The 16,826-nt window shown below is 26.4% G+C and overlaps 2 protein-coding genes across 2 annotated transcripts; both read right to left on the bottom strand.

Annotated features, from left to right (window-relative positions):
* Nucleotides 1-5,896: 5,896 nt before the first annotated feature.
* Nucleotides 5,897-6,846, bottom strand: LOC145051113 (protein FAR-RED ELONGATED HYPOCOTYL 3-like). Its single transcript, XM_078999248.1, has 3 exons — nt 6,528-6,846; nt 6,386-6,450; nt 5,897-6,229 (listed from the first exon to the last, which is right to left on the bottom strand). The coding sequence occupies exons 1-3, from the start codon at nt 6,844-6,846 to the stop codon at nt 5,897-5,899; spliced, it is 717 nt and encodes a 238-aa protein (XP_078855374.1).
* A 9-nt stretch (nt 6,847-6,855) lies between these two features.
* LOC145051112 (protein FAR1-RELATED SEQUENCE 5-like) lies at nt 6,856-10,594 on the bottom strand. Its single transcript, XM_078999247.1, has 7 exons — nt 10,586-10,594; nt 9,104-9,141; nt 8,785-8,791; nt 8,611-8,671; nt 7,443-8,247; nt 7,224-7,326; nt 6,856-6,954 (listed from the first exon to the last, which is right to left on the bottom strand). Exons 1-7 carry the CDS (start codon nt 10,592-10,594, stop codon nt 6,856-6,858), a joined length of 1,122 nt encoding a protein of 373 aa, XP_078855373.1.
* Nucleotides 10,595-16,826: the final 6,232 nt, after the last annotated feature.

Below are 16,826 nucleotides of genomic sequence, written 5' to 3'. Positions count from 1 at the left end.
TATTCAAATGTGAGTACAACAACAATGACTTTTATATATGTTCTATTCACATATGAATATAACAAAACATATTAATATGTGAATAAAAAAATATGATAACATATGTTTTATTCAAATATTCATTCTTGAATATCAAACTCATTTACCTTCTACTTACTATTGAATGAAGGTAAGAACACTACCATTTCCGATAAAGATTCACCAACAATCAGAGAAACAAGATCAATGCAAAAGAGGAAAAATGTGAAAGGTACAAAATTCCTATCATATATAATATATTAATATATGAATAAAATTGTATATATTATTTATTCATATATGAATAAAATTGTATATATGAATAAAATTGGATATATTTTTGTAATAAATAAATAAACGAGCATATATCATATTCATATATCATTAACTTATTCATATATTATATGTTTTCATTTACCAGATAAAAAAGAAACAAAAGTACCAATGAAAATAAAGCATCAAAGCAGAAAAAGTCCATCAAAAAGGAAAACTCTTGAAAAACAACAACTACAAGATTCAGATTCTGATTTTGAAAGTAGTCATCCATCAAAGAAGGCAAAAAAAAAGAGTCACCAATCAAAAAAGACAAAAAAAAAACAATGGTAAAAGAATTTTACTCAATGAAAAACAGATGTTCACCAGAGGCATTACTATCTATAATACTTCGGATGAGCAAAGAAAAAAAAAGAATTTGTAAGATCTATGGTTTTTAGAGCTTCGTTAAAAATGAAAATCACAGATATACCTCTAAAGTTGGGATTTTATGTTCTTCAAAAATTTGATTCTGGGAGAATGGTGATAGATATTGAAGGAAAGGAACTAAAAGTAACAGTCGAGTCTGTTCATGACATGTTGGGCATACCAATTGGTGGAACCAAACTTACACAACTGGATCAATGGCCTAAGGATGATACAAGTTATGATGAATGGAAGCAACAATTTAAAAAAGATTCAATCATCTGACTGAGTGCAATCAAAAAAGTTATTGTTTCTACCACACAAGCTGATTTCAATTTCAAATTGAACTTCTTAGTTCTTTTTGTCAACACGTTTTGCGAGTCAACATCAATGGGAAGATGCAACCTGTTTCCCTTGAGTTATATTTCAAGAAGAACAGATATCAGCAACATAGACTGGTGCAGCTATGTTTTGGACTGTCTTGTCAGAACAAAAAACTCATACATACCATACTCAGATACCAACTTCTTTGTTGGACCTTCAACTTTCTTGGTGGTAAGTTATTTTAATGTTTATACTCAATTTTTAATAATATTGATTATTCATAAACTAATAGCAAATATTCATATATGAATAAGAAAAATATATTTAACCCAAATAATGCTTTACATTACTTATTCATATATGAATAAGTCATTACTAATTCATATATGAATTAGTAAAAAATAAGATTACTTCTTCATATATGAATATCAATTAGTTACCATTCATGTGCAGTTGTTCTATGCTGATAACATCCACTCAGAAGCTTTGACAGTAACACGTAAAACGTCCAACAATTTGTTATTGGAGTTCAGAGAAGATTAGATATCGAGAGACATTTGAACAAGAAAAAGGTAAATTTGGACTTAGAGAAATAAATGAAGAATTTGTTGATGAACAAGATGAAGGAGATACAGATCTCGAAGACAATGATTATGATAACGATGAAGATCATTTTGTTGAGGTAATTAGTTTGAACATGCTAATAATATATGATTACATTAAATTATTATATTAAATTCTAATCATATACTTTTTTTTACATAGGCATATGAATCAAAAATATCAAAAATGATTAATAGTTTTGAGAGGACGAAGGAAAAGCTGAATTCAAAGCTTAATGATGTGATGACAAAGTTCCTTGAAAAGGAAAGTTTTAGAATTTTCAAAGAAAAGATGACAAATATGATTGTTGAAGAAAAAACTGAAAGCACAACACCTTTTAATTTTCCAATTAATGAAACTGGAGTTGAAGGAATCAATTTGACACCAATAATGGGTCAAAAACAAATGATCAAACAGAAAATGAAGATAAAGAGGGAAATGGTGAAGAAGACAGATATAATGGTGCAAGTCAACCAGAAGTAGATTATTTACTTGATTCAAATGAAACAGATAATGAAGAAATAAATAATGATGCAGATAAGAATCAAAAAGAAGGTGAAATTCGAGTAAAAGAGAAAGATGGAAAGAGGAATGAAAATGAGAATGACGAAGAGGAAAAAGATGATCATGCTGAGGAAACAAATAATCATGAGGAGACTATTCAACAAACTGAAAATGAAAATTTGTTGGATAAAGTTGTTGACAACATTGTGGATGTCCTTGGAATTGGAATTTCAAGTTTAAATAGTCAAGAAGATGAAATCTGGAATCACCCTGAAATGAAAACTATTTTCGATAATATTGATATAGGTAAATTTTGTCTTACTTTTATTTTAAAAAAAATATATAAAAATATTAATACACAATAACAATTTTGTTTGTTAAATTTTAACCAGGGTCACCAATTAGTACAGGTAAAACTAATACTCTTGCAGAAAACGAAAAATCAGAAGGTGTACATGAACAAGGAACAAAAGTTGAAAAAACAAAGGGAGATGATACAGGTAAATGAATGACTTAAAATATATTACAATATTTATATTGATTTTTTTAATAACATTGTTTATTCATAAGTGAATAATACACTATATAAATGAATAAAAAATAAAAAATATTCATATATGATGTATATGTTTCAGGCAAGGAAACTCCGAAGATAGAAATGAAGGAGGAACAGAAGCTAAGAACACGAAAGATGGAGGTGAAGAAAAACATACATAAACTGAGAAAGGAAATGCAGAAGATAAAGGTAAATAGTTGAATCACTAATAAATTAATATAATAAGTTTTATTATTCACAAATAAATAACGCAATATAAAAAATTAATATTTCTTATTCATAAATATTGATATGCATTACTTATTCATAAATGAATACATTACTTATTCACATATGAATTACTTAATCACAGTTCTTTATCTTTCAGGAAAGAAAAAGTTAGAAAATGAAAACAAGAAAGGAGAAAAAACTGACAAAACAAAAGGAAATAAATGAGGTAACAATTTGGATAAACATTTAAACTCAAATATTATAATTAACTTACAACTATTTATATGATAAATCTCCTGGCATGCAGATACTCATCCAAGCTTTAGTCTAGGTCTTAGTCAAGATTCAGATCAAACTTCAAGTAAAAAATCTAATGAATCTTCACCAAAAAAAGCACTTACAAAGAAACAAATCAAAGACGACCATCAAAAGGTTATTATCATATTAGCAAAGAAAAATGTTCTTAATCCAAATCCAATCTCTGTATCAATTCCTACTGAAGTAGGACCATCAAAGCATGATCTGGATCAACCAAGAGAGAAGAAGAAGCTTGCTGATGCTTTCAAATCACCTTTCAAATGCTGAATAACAGACACAAAACCCAAACTGACACATCAGGAGAGTATTGTCTGTGAATGGTTGTTCAACTTACAAGGCAATACATCGTAAGTAACTTTATTTTATATACATTCATATATGATTATTATATAGATAATAATCTATGACATTTTGATTATATATTTGTAGAGACGTGGTTGTCCAGACAAAATATGGTCAGATAACAGAAAGAGCAATTATGGAAAGTCTATATGCAAACACAGAGAATTTTGGAGAAGTTTTAGACACTTGGTCTGATTTACTTAACCACCAAGAACTGGAATGGGATTTTGGAAATTCACCATACAGACTCTTCTTGAAAGTTAGAGTTTGTGTAAGTTTATGTTCTAAACTTAATTCCTTCCTTATTCATAAATGAATACACCAATATGACATATTCATTTATGACTATTATATTTTTTTACAGCTAAAATTCACATATGATTATACAAATATGATGTATTCTTTAACATAGTTATGTATATTCAACTGAAATTCACATATGATTCTATTGGTTATAGACTGCTTATCTAACTTCAACATTGTCTGATGAAAGAAAGTATGAAAAATTCAAGGAGAACTTTCATGAGAGTACCAATGGGTACAAAAAATCTTGAACAGAAAAGATATTGACATGGTATGTTAATTAAAGTTGTTTTTTTATATATATTTTATCAACAAAACACTTACCATTATATACATAAAAACAGGTATTCTTTCCAATTATTAGAAGTGCTCACATTTTTGTGATTGTCTTCAACTTAAAGAAACCGTCAATTGAAAATCTAGACAATAGTGCAGTTGAGGGGGATTATGAAGTAAAATACGGAGTAATATTGAAACCTTTGGTATGTACCCAATTCACAACAACATAAAATAACCAATTTATTACATATCGAACTTTTATTTTATTTAATGATCATAAAATTTTCTTTGTGAGATACTTTAAAGAAATAAACCATCCAAGAGCAAATGCAATCTCAAAAGAAAGTATCAAACCCCAACGACTTGAAATGTCATGGAGAACAGTTAAAAACAAAGTTGATTGTGGGGTCTTTGCAATGAGACATATGGAGACCTATATGGGACAACCACTCTTAAAGTGGAAACCATGTCTTCATAAAGAAAGTGCAGTTCAACAAACTACTTTAGAGAAGCTCAGGCAAAGATATGCACACATAATGCTAACTTCTGAAATTAACATGTTGAAGGCTAAGGTGTTAGATCTTGCTGAAAATATCAAAAAGTTGAATTCAAAGTGCGTACTGATCATGCATACAAGGCTATGCAAACAATTCAAAAAAGGTTAAAAGAATATTGATGATTGCTTGTAAAGATGAAATAATGTTGAAGTGTAATGCTATAGAATAGTTTGTGTTGAAGATGAATGGATTTGAAGTACATGTAAGATGATTATGTGAAACAAGTTTTAAATGGTTTGTTAAATGTTGTTGAACATCGTTTTAATATTTTGTGAAATGCTTATGAACAGCTTTTATTATCTTGTGTTCAATGATTATGTAATATAAACAACTTTGCTTATTTATGTTAGTTTTTTATATTTAAATATTTTCAAAGTTTATTTGTGTTTATTCATAAATGAATACGAATATGATATATTGAGTTATGATTAAATTAGGAGTAATATGTCAACATAACAAAGTTCATATATGAATATAACAAATTTCATATATGAATATAACTAACTTATTAGTAGAAACAAGTTTGCTTATTTATGTCATTTTTTTATATTCAAATATTTTCAAACTTTATTTTTATTTATTCATAAATGATTATGAATATGATATATTCATTTATGAATAAGTTCAAATTAATATGTTAGTATAACAAAGTTCAGATATTAACATAAAAAGTTCAGATATGAATATACTTATTTATTAGTATAACAAATTTCACATATTTGTATTCATTTATGAATAATTTACAATATCAATATAATTTATTTTATAGGAATTTAAAAACAAATATCAACATATCAATTTACCATATCAATATAAATGTGTATTATTCATATATGAATATTATTGTTTATTGTTTTTATCTGCATATATTCATAATGAATTAAACCAAAAAACATAAAAAAACACTAAAAAATCCCTAACTGTCTTTTGCTGATTTAGCAGCTCCAACTCTTTCTGGACAAGTACGTAAATTGTGTGGAACTCGTTTTCCACATCCTGAACACATTCTTTGTTCTTTTTTAGAATTTTCATATGCTACTTCACATGCACTTTGAATTCTTTTCTTGATTCCAGAACCTTTATTGCTTTGAACTTCAAGAACATGAATATTAATCTCTTTTGGAATAGGAATAGTAACACCCTAAAGCTTGCATACAACTTCACCATCTGTCTTGCTTTTCAATCCAGGAGAAATATAATCACTCTAAAATTCATTCAACAACATTTGTTGCTTCTCAGCAAACAAAGCCAATCTCTTTTTGTCATCTCTTACAATATCCAAACATGATTCAAAACTATAATATGAATCATTGACTAGCTTTACATTCTCACAATCACCTGAATCGGATTGAACAGAACTAAAACGATAATTTCTTGATATCACATCCTTTCTCCATCCCTTTAAAATGTACCTTTCAGGAATTTCTTTAACACCACATCTCATTATTATTGTAAAAGCATGTCTGCATAAAACACCCATACGCTTAAAATGTTCACAACTACAATTTATTTCTTTTTCTTCAACTTTTATTTCAACCTGATACAAAAACAAAATTTACACATTTACATTCATATAAGAATACTCATATCAACACTCATATATTCATATAATATTCATATATGAATATATGAATATTCTCATATTCATATATGAATATTATTATATTTTTCATAAAAAAACTAGTAAAATTACCTTAAATTCATTTTTAAAATCACTTTTACTGTTGTTGTGCTGCACAATGTAAACATCCCAACCATCTTCAATACCAACATATGAGTATGTACAGAAAAACATGCTTTATATATTTCTTTTTGAACCTCAAAAAATAATGTACTTGTATAAACCTTTGATGCTTGTAGTTCTATTTCTCGAGGTGTTTGCATTTTATATGATGCTTTCTTTGATGCCTTATCAAGATCTCGTTGAGTATTCCTTTGCTTTTGAATGGTAGTGTCGTAATTTATCATGAAACTCAAAAGTAAGTTTCCACTTTCTGAGTATGTATTAAAGAATGAATTCATACTCTCTGACCTTGATGTAGTCTTTATCAAACCACACATTGGAATACCACTAAAATATCCAGGTATCCATGAATCACGTATTGTAAACATGTCTTTAAACCATCTTGTGTCTTCAAGATTGAATTCCTTCATAAGCAAACCTCACTTCACCTCAAAAACATCAGGTTTCATATTAATGTCCCAAACAAGTTTTGAAAACCTTTTTCTAAAGTCTGTGTTAGTAAATAAATCATCTGATATCTGTGTTTAAACAAAAATATTCATAAATGAATAAATAATAACAAGTAAAATAACAATCAATATTCATAAACGAATATACTAATAAGTAATATGTTTGAAATATATTAAAATAATACCTTTTTTTCAACTTTTTCATTATATGCCACATACATAATCGGTGCTTTGAATTATGAAACACATTCTCAACAACTTGTTTTATTGCAGCATCTTGATCGGTTAAAACAAGTGTTGGTTCTTTCCCATGAGTTTTAAGAAATGCTTTAAGCAACCAAGAGCAACTCAATGCTTTCATTGCTTAGCAACCCAGATCCAACAGTAACCGATTTTTTATGATGGTCAATAGCAGTAAACGGAACAAAAACCATTTGATACCTAACACAAAAAAAAAAACAATGTTCATTAAAGTCAATTTTTGATGTATTAATAATTGAATATAAAAATATTCATATATGAATAAGCTATAAACAAAAATAGATAAAATAACTTACTTGTTTGTTCGGAAAGTCGCATCAAACGAGATAACATCACCAAATTCAGCATAATATGTCTTCTCCATTTCATCAGCCCAAAACATACAGTCCAAAACATCATCTTGACAATTAAACTCAAATGAGTAATTTGGATAATGAGCTCGACGGTCATTCATTGTGTTTACTATCATCTGGGCATCTTTATAACCAATAACCCTATTGATATCTCTCCTTAAATATTTATAGTCAACTACTGTTGGCTTTACAAACTCATACCCACCTCTCAAACTTGCCCTCAACTTATGAGCCATAGTTGGACCTATTTTTGATGTAGAAGCATGCACAATAAACTCTTTTTCTGAATATGACATTTGTCTCGCTTTTTTTAAATTACTTCTCTTCTCAAGTGGATGGTTGTGAAGTTCATCAAACTGAAAAACTTTATAATCTGGAGTTCCATACACAGATTCAAATATAATCTTTGCTTGACAACCAATAGCTCTTGAATTTGAATTTCGTTTCCTCCTAACACCACTTGTACCTAATGTGTCACAAGATTTCTTTTTCTGTTTACCACCATGATTACATATAATATGTTTCTTCTTTGTAATCTTGTTATCAAACCTTGACTGTGTGCTCAGTCTAACATCAAAACCACCAATTTCAGCATACTCAGAATACATTTTGATAGCCAACTTTAATGATTTGAAGATTAAACCCTTAAATGGAATAAGTTGAACAGGTACATCTGGCTTATAGACATGTTCTCCAATTATATCATGACAATATTGTGCATCATGTACTGAACTTGAAGATTCACCACCTAAAATAATAACGCATGAATAAAACAATAACATATATGAATACATCAAACTCATATAAATAAAACAAAAATTATTCATATATGAATAAAAACATTCATATATGAATACATAAAATTCATGAGGATTCAAAATATATAAAATAAAACATAACTTATTCATATATGAATAAAACGAAAAAAATAAAAAATTTGAAATTACAATAATCACACGATTATTCATATATGAATAAGACAACAATTTATTCATATTAACATATTCATATGTAAATAAATGATAATCAATTAAATTAAAAACAACAAAATAATTCAATAACTGATACCTTCAAAAAATTTTGTTCTCAACATCTTCTTCTTCACTCTCACTTATAGAAGAATACAATTCACCATCAACAACGCTAGAATTCGACATAATACACCAAATGATCTATATAAATAAACAAAAACAATCTTAATATCGAATATAACGAATATATCTCACAAAAAAAGTCATAAAGATGAAAACCTAGTTAATTACGAATATATCTCACCTTAACATACAAAATATCTGAAAGAAACTCAAATCATATATGATCAAATGATGTAATTAAGCAATCTCTATCGGTACAGAACGTAAAAAATACAACGATATATCCGATTAAAAATTCAATCAGTTCAGATTCGAAATAAATATCTCAAACTACTTAACAAAAATCCGATGAAATAACTCCAATAAATATTCGAAACTTGATAATCTTGATAATGAACTCCGATTAAACAACATCAAAACGAAGATAATAAGCGTAATTCCAAACAAATTATAAAAAGAAATAATCTTGTTAATGAACTTCGATCTATCCGATTCAAACGATATACATACCTGATCAAATCGGCGGAAACTAAATACGAATTAGAAACCTGAAACACAAATGCAAAACTTCAAGATTAATGGAATGAATACGTATAATTGCTAACGATTTATATAAAGAAAATAATCTTGATAATGAATCCCTCATATCCGATTCAAACGAGATAAAGATATCATCAAATTGCAAACTGATAACAACGAACAGGTAAGTTCTATGTAAAAAAGTTTCTAATTTACAAAGATACCCTTAATGAAAATGGACACGCGAATTTTTTTTTTATTTGAACATGTTAGATAAATGATTGGCTGAGAATGATTCCCCCATTCTCAGCTTTTTTTTTCTCAATTGAACCTACCTCTCTGTCTCTCTCTCTCTCTCTCTCTCTCTATATATATATATATATATATATATATATATATATATATATATATATATATATATATATATATATATAGTTAGTTAGTTAGTTAGGTTCAAATGTTTTCACTATCTATTGTGTGCCTGTATGATTGATTCTGTACCAATCATTTTAGTTATTTTAAGAAAGTAATTAATGCTTATTAAATGCTGAAGATGTAATTAATACCTATTATATCTTCAACATGTAATATGCATTAATTACTTTCTTACAGATACACAATATATATATATATATATATATATATATATATATATATATATATCACCATAATCAATTATTTCCTCCAAAATAATAGTATTTAAACCTAAAATGTTATACAAAATCAAATACTCACTATTTGATATCAAAATATCAAAGTCAAATATTTACAATGTTAAAAAAAATTCTTAACTTTCATATTGAGTCAGTCCAAAGATATAGTAGGTCCACGGAAAAATTAAAAAATAGGCCTCAAAATCATAAATACAAAAAAATTAAATAAAAAATAGACATGTCGTTATAAAATTCACTACTAATATTAGTAAGAATTAGTAAGAATGCATCGTAATGACGATAGTTATGTGAGGTTGAACATATTCATATTAGTAAACAACATATTATTTTAATCAATCTCATAGAATAACAATGTCCACACGTCCACACAATATATGTTTATCCACATTATAACCTAGTCTTATAGTAATATCTTATTTACAAATGAATTAAAAAAATATTTATATTCATGTGTGAATCTAACTAAGTCCACATGTGAATCTAAGTAATGAAACTAGATTTTTTTTTATTTTAGCATTTTGATCATACATAAATACGTTTATTGAGATTCATAAAAAAATTTACTCAAATTTACAAGTAAATGATCAAGACTTTGGAAAAAATAAGATAAAATGATCTGTAAGGTCAAACCTTAGAATATTATATGCAAAACCTTATGTCACCTTAATATCATGGGAAATCTCCGGAAAAGTCTCAATATTTACCTTAATTTAAAAAAACGTCCCAAACTAAAATTGGTTTATGAAAAGGTCACAAAAACCGGTAAAAATGACGAGTTGGCCCTATTTTCTCGGTTTACCGGTTTCATTACTTACCCGGAAACATTAAAGTCCCATTATTTTACCATTATTTTTATTAAAGTCCTATTATTTTACAATAATTTGGGACTTATTCGTAAATTATGGTAAAATAATGAGACTTTTTTAAAACCGGTTAAGTAATGAAACCGGTAAACCGGGGAAATAGGGTCAAATCGTCATTTTTACCGGTAATTATGATTTTTTTCATAAACAAATTTTAGTTTGGGACTTTTTCATAAATTAGGGTAAAATATTGGGACTTTTCCGGAGATTTCCCTAATATCATTTAACAAAGTTATCAACCATTTTATGGTCTTTCTCTGCATTGTGAAATTTACTTAAACAATAAGTTTCAAATCCGTTATCTTAGTGATAGGATCTTTTTATGTATAGTATATATCTTTTGTATATGAATCCATTATATGTAGGGATCTCATTCTAGAATAGTATTTATCCTAGTTAATAAGTTACACTTAGGTTGCATGTAAAAACATGGATTTGTGCATTATCTCTTTATGAAAGTTCTTGATCAAAATGGATTTTTGTTTATTCTTTGTTCTTTAATGCTTGATATATTGTCTTATTTTTTTATCATTCAATTGTTATGAGAGCACGCATCTGGTTTATCAATCAATAACATATTCCTCTGTATCTTTACCTACATGATTAAATGTCAGTATTTATACTCCTTTTAATTAGTATTTTAATAAAACAATAATACCCCAAGTAAGTACAAGTGATTATTTTATTTATTAATAATCATATTACTTAATAAATAATAATTTAGTATTTACTTGTTATATGGTGTGATCCTATAAAATCATATATTATTAGTAAATGTTATTTCATAATGCTTCTTGAGCATAAAGATCTTTTATATATATATATATATATATATATATATATATATATATATATATATATATATATATATATATATATATAACTTAATAATTAATCAGTTAGTATTTTCTTATTATATGGTCTGATTTTATAAGATCATATGTTATTGGTAAATATTATTTCATAATGATCCTTGATCATATATATATATATATATATATATATATATATATATATATATATATATATATATATATATATATATATAAGAACCAAAGAACCAATAGAGAACTATTAAAAACACGGAACCAAATAACCAATCGTGAACGTCGAAAATAATAATGATCAACGACCAAGGGACTGGATGTAGACTTGTATATTGGACGCACATACACTAGATTATACCAAAAAACCACATCCTTACCAAAAGAAATTCTCCTCTTTTTTCGTTTAAATTTGTTTAGGCCATGTTTTTTATTGAAAAAAAATGAATATATCGTTGTTTACGATTTTTCGTCATGTTTCCATAGAGAATCATGTTGATATATATATATATATATATATATATATATATATATATATATATATATATTTATATATAAAACAAATTATTTTTTTTGAAAAAAAAACTCACTTCGTTTTGTTTTGTTTTTTTTTAATATTTAAGTTTATTTTTATCCAAAAAAACCGACTATACAAAAAATCTCAATTTTTTGTCATCTATTAATTAACATCAACATCGAATAAAAAAAAAAAGTAAAAACCTCGATGAGTTCATATTCACTCTATGAATCTGAACTGTAATATTTCAATTTTAATATTCACAATGTGAAGTTGACTTACTATTTCAACTCTTTGATCATTCATAAATTAATTTAATGAAATTTATATATGAATCGAAATATATTTTCATATAATTTTATAATATTTTAATGTTTTGATTACTAACAAATTAGATTTGTAAAATCACTGAATTTAATCATAGTGTTAACGTGTTTTTACTATTATTCACAATGTGAATTTGAGTAAATGTATAATATGAATCTGAGCAGATTGACAATGTGAATTTAAGCTGTGTTTTTACTATTATTCACAATGTGAATCTGAGTAAATTCATAATATAAATCTGAGCAGATTCACAATGTGAATATAAACTGAAAATTCGTTTTTTTTTTTTTTTTTTTTTTTTTTTATGAAACTATGTTTAAAGAGTACCAAAAAATATGAATATGATACATTTATTAAATTTTTTTAATAAAAAGTGGGATTTAACTTTCAGAAAATAAAGAAATGAAGTGAGTTTTTTTTTTTTAAATAATTTTTTGTATATCAATATAGATCTTTATGAATAGAAGACAAAGTTAAGTAGAGAGTAGAGAACCATTATAAATGGTTCTCCATGGAACTTGACGAAAAGTATACCATTGTTCGGATTGTATGAATTCATATTCACATTGTAAATGTGCACAGATTCACACTCAAAATTTGACGAAAAAAAAGTAATTTTTTTAATTTGATATCATTGGAAAATGGCAAAAAGTTATTAATTTTTGTAATTTTTATTTTTTTTATTGATAAAAAATAAGTTCTAAAAGATGAAAAATAGATTGGTTCCTTAGTTTCATCGTTAATACTGGTTCGTTATTGAACATCAATATATATATATATATATATATATATATATATATATATATATATATATATATATATATATATAGGTTTAGGTTTTATGGAAAACAAAAAACCCTAAAAATAATAAAAATGCATAAAAAAAATACTTAGAGATCACAACACTTTTTTTCTAATTTTTTTATGAAAAAATCGCATGTTTTTAAATAAATTCACTGATTTTTTAAAAAAAAATTATTTTTTTTAAAATTGATTTTTTATTTTTTTTCAACGAATTTATTAAAAAACTTGCGATTTTTTTTTTATAAAAATATTTAAAAAAATTGTTTTGTAATCTCTAAGTACATTTTTTATGCATTTTTATGATTTTTAGGGTTTTTTTTTTGTTTTCCAAATAACCCTTATATATATATATATATATATATATATATATATATATATATATATATATATATATATATATATATATATAATAAAATCCAGTAGTAATTTTGTAGCCGTATTTACAGCTTAATCGAGTAAACATTATAGCTCTCATTTCTTAGGTACTACTTTTTATTTTATTTTTCAGCCGAAATATATAAAAATTTAGTAAAAAAATAGAATTGTCTCTTGAAAAAATCAATTTTGTTTTTTCTACATTGTAGATTTATTTAAAAGATATATCGTATATAAGAAATATTAACAGTTTAATAAACGGTTTAATATTTTTCATGTATACCTTCATACATATTTTAACACAATGTTTATATACAATATACAACTTAATACAATTTATTTTTAGTTTAATACATAAAATTCACAACATAGCATAGTACAATTCATTATACACTAATTCATATATTTAAAAAAGTCAACCTCAAACTCGCTCGTCACCACGACCAACTACCACATGTCACTATCAACTACCTGTGCCACTATCGCAATCATCATTCCTTCCAAATTAAATATGTATATAAAATCATTGATTGACAGCTTAAATAGTATATTCACAATTAAACCAATTAGTTCACTTATTCTGAGTTTAATGCAAAATATTATAAAAACAAAAAAAATTATATATTTTTACAACAAAAAATAAATATATTCACAAAAATTATTAAAAACATTCATACATAAATCATTCATAATTTAACATAAAATTCATAGTTAATTCACAGTTTAAATAAAAAATTCACAACTTAATGTAGTGAATTCACAGTTTATAACCAAAAAACCATAGCTTAATACATAATGTTTACTGCTTAGTACAATAACTAAGAAATTTAATACAAAAATTATGCATTCACAACCATATAACCAACTTAAAACTCTTAATACAATCAATTGACAATCTAGTTGACAAAATTCAAGATTTAATGCAATAAATTCACAACTTAATACACACAATATATATTCATAGCCATGTTGTCAAATTAAAACTTACTTTATGTATTCATGTATGTAGGAATTTCTATGTATTAAATTGTGAATTTAATATATTAAGTCGTCAATAAAATTCACAGCTTAATACATAAAATTCACAATTTAATACAATACATTTATAGCTCATTTACAAGTATAATCTCATATATCATTCACAATGTAATACATACATAAATTATATCATATTTCAAAAGAAAACATACATAGAATAACGTATACATGAATCATAAAAGATGATAACTTATCTGAAATCAACAAAGTAGATGACTAAGAAATGACACATCTCCTTACACTACCACCAACACCAGCATCAACACCACTAACTACCATATGCTACCATCAACCACCGCCACCACCAACCACACCGCTAACATCCCTCAAAAATTAGATCTGGATAGAAAAATCATAATTCACAGTTTAATAAAACATTTTAAATACTAATTTAGAACTTAATTCAATATTTCAAACACTAATTCACAACTTGGAGCATACAAATACACATTCATGGCTTAACAACTTTACATATTCACAAATTAATACATAAATACACATATTCATAACTTAATGACTTTCTGAATTTCGTTGTGGCATTTCATCAAACACTTTGTGTGCACCAAACATAGTTTATTAAAAAGTATAGAAAACCATTTTTATGCATAATGTTTCTTTATTATCACATTTCCATACATCAAAAGGAAAATATATACATAAATCATAAAAAGAATAACTAATCTAAATGTTTTTGCATTAAATATGTATTAGAACATAAAAACTTCAAGCATAAAGTCAAATATGAAGTCATATTACCTGATTTGAGTGAAACTCCACTTGATATGCTTGTCCAGAAGGACACATTTTCAGATTAAAAGAGAGTGAGAATGTGATATACCGTGTATTAATGAAGACATTAAACAAAACGTCGATATGAACATTGGACACGATAGAGATGGTGAGGAAGGAATCGATTTAACCATAAGTTGTGCCAGCTGAAGGTCTGCGGTGGTTGGATATGAAGAAGGTAACTAGAGGTGGTCGGAGATGAAGTAGATGTGGAGGAGGCCGATATGGTGGATCTTTGACGCTCACCGGAGCTGCAAATCTGGAGAAAAAAGGTTTTTGGTGTTAGAGCATCGAAGATCAAAGAGAAAAGAGGAAGGCGTTTTTTCTGGTGTTCTAGCAAGGTCATCTATCGGAGACAAAGCACGCATCATTAAGATCCAACCATATTTGAGTACAAACTGTAAAGGAGAATCCTCAGATTCATAAATCTCCTAACAAACCATCGAACACGACATTCGGAGGTCTTTCTTTGTCGAATATCGCAAACAAGGAGTTGTTGTTCGTTTGCTGGATGTGTTGGTTCGGTCGTCGGAGAAGGTGGCGGTGGCAGACCCTAGCAGTGATGGCGGTACATCAACGTCATTGTCGGAAATTGTGGCAGTAAACGGAGGTTGCGAGATAGGAAGAGATGTGGCGATTGATGGGTCGGCGGCGGCGGTGTGGCAGTGAAAGGTTTTGGTGTTCATCCATATGATTGAAGAAGTTGAGAGAGTGTTTCTTGTTTGAGAGGGTTTTTGTTCAGATCCAAAATCTACAATCTGATGGAATAGATATAAAATAAAATATTGAGTTTAATTTTTGTGTTATTTATAAACATTTATTCGATAAATAACAAATATCCATTTAATTATAAGGTAAAAATAATAGGTGCTTAAGGTTCTTAACCTTTTAGGATATATATATATATATATATATATATATATATATATATATATATATATATATATATATATATATATATATATATATATATATATATATATATATATATAAATGTAGTAGTCGTTTGATAATAAATTAATAATTGGTACGATTTGTACATGTGAGACATCTTGTTGTTGCTGCTAAGTTGAAACCAACGTATACATGTTTAGCCCACTAGTACCTTGTATGCATGCTAGTTGTATGCATGCAGCATGCTAGTTTAGAGTCTGGAATTACTTGGATAAATCTACCTACGCACTTCGAGATATATATATATATATATATATATATATATATATATATATATATATATATATATATATATATATATATATATATATATAGAGAGAGAGAGAGAGAGAGAGAGAGAGAGAGAGAGATATGATTATTTTTTATTGAAAAATATAAAATAAATACTTCAAAGTTCATAATTTTTGGTAAATATGCACCGGACATTCATATTGTTACATAATATCGATTTTTTTTCAAATTTTTAGCTTAAATTTATATTATGAATGTTAAAAATTAAATTATATACACTTCAAGTTCATAATATTAATAAATTCATTTACGAATCTT

The sequence above is a fragment of the Lactuca serriola genome, chromosome 5 (assembly GCF_051521515.1).
Source record: "Lactuca serriola cultivar US96UC23 chromosome 5, Lser_US96UC23_V15, whole genome shotgun sequence".
NCBI classification, from domain to species: domain Eukaryota; kingdom Viridiplantae; phylum Streptophyta; class Magnoliopsida; order Asterales; family Asteraceae; genus Lactuca; species Lactuca serriola.
Note: the sequence above shows the minus strand (reverse complement) of the source record. Positions and strands in the feature narration are given on the sequence as shown.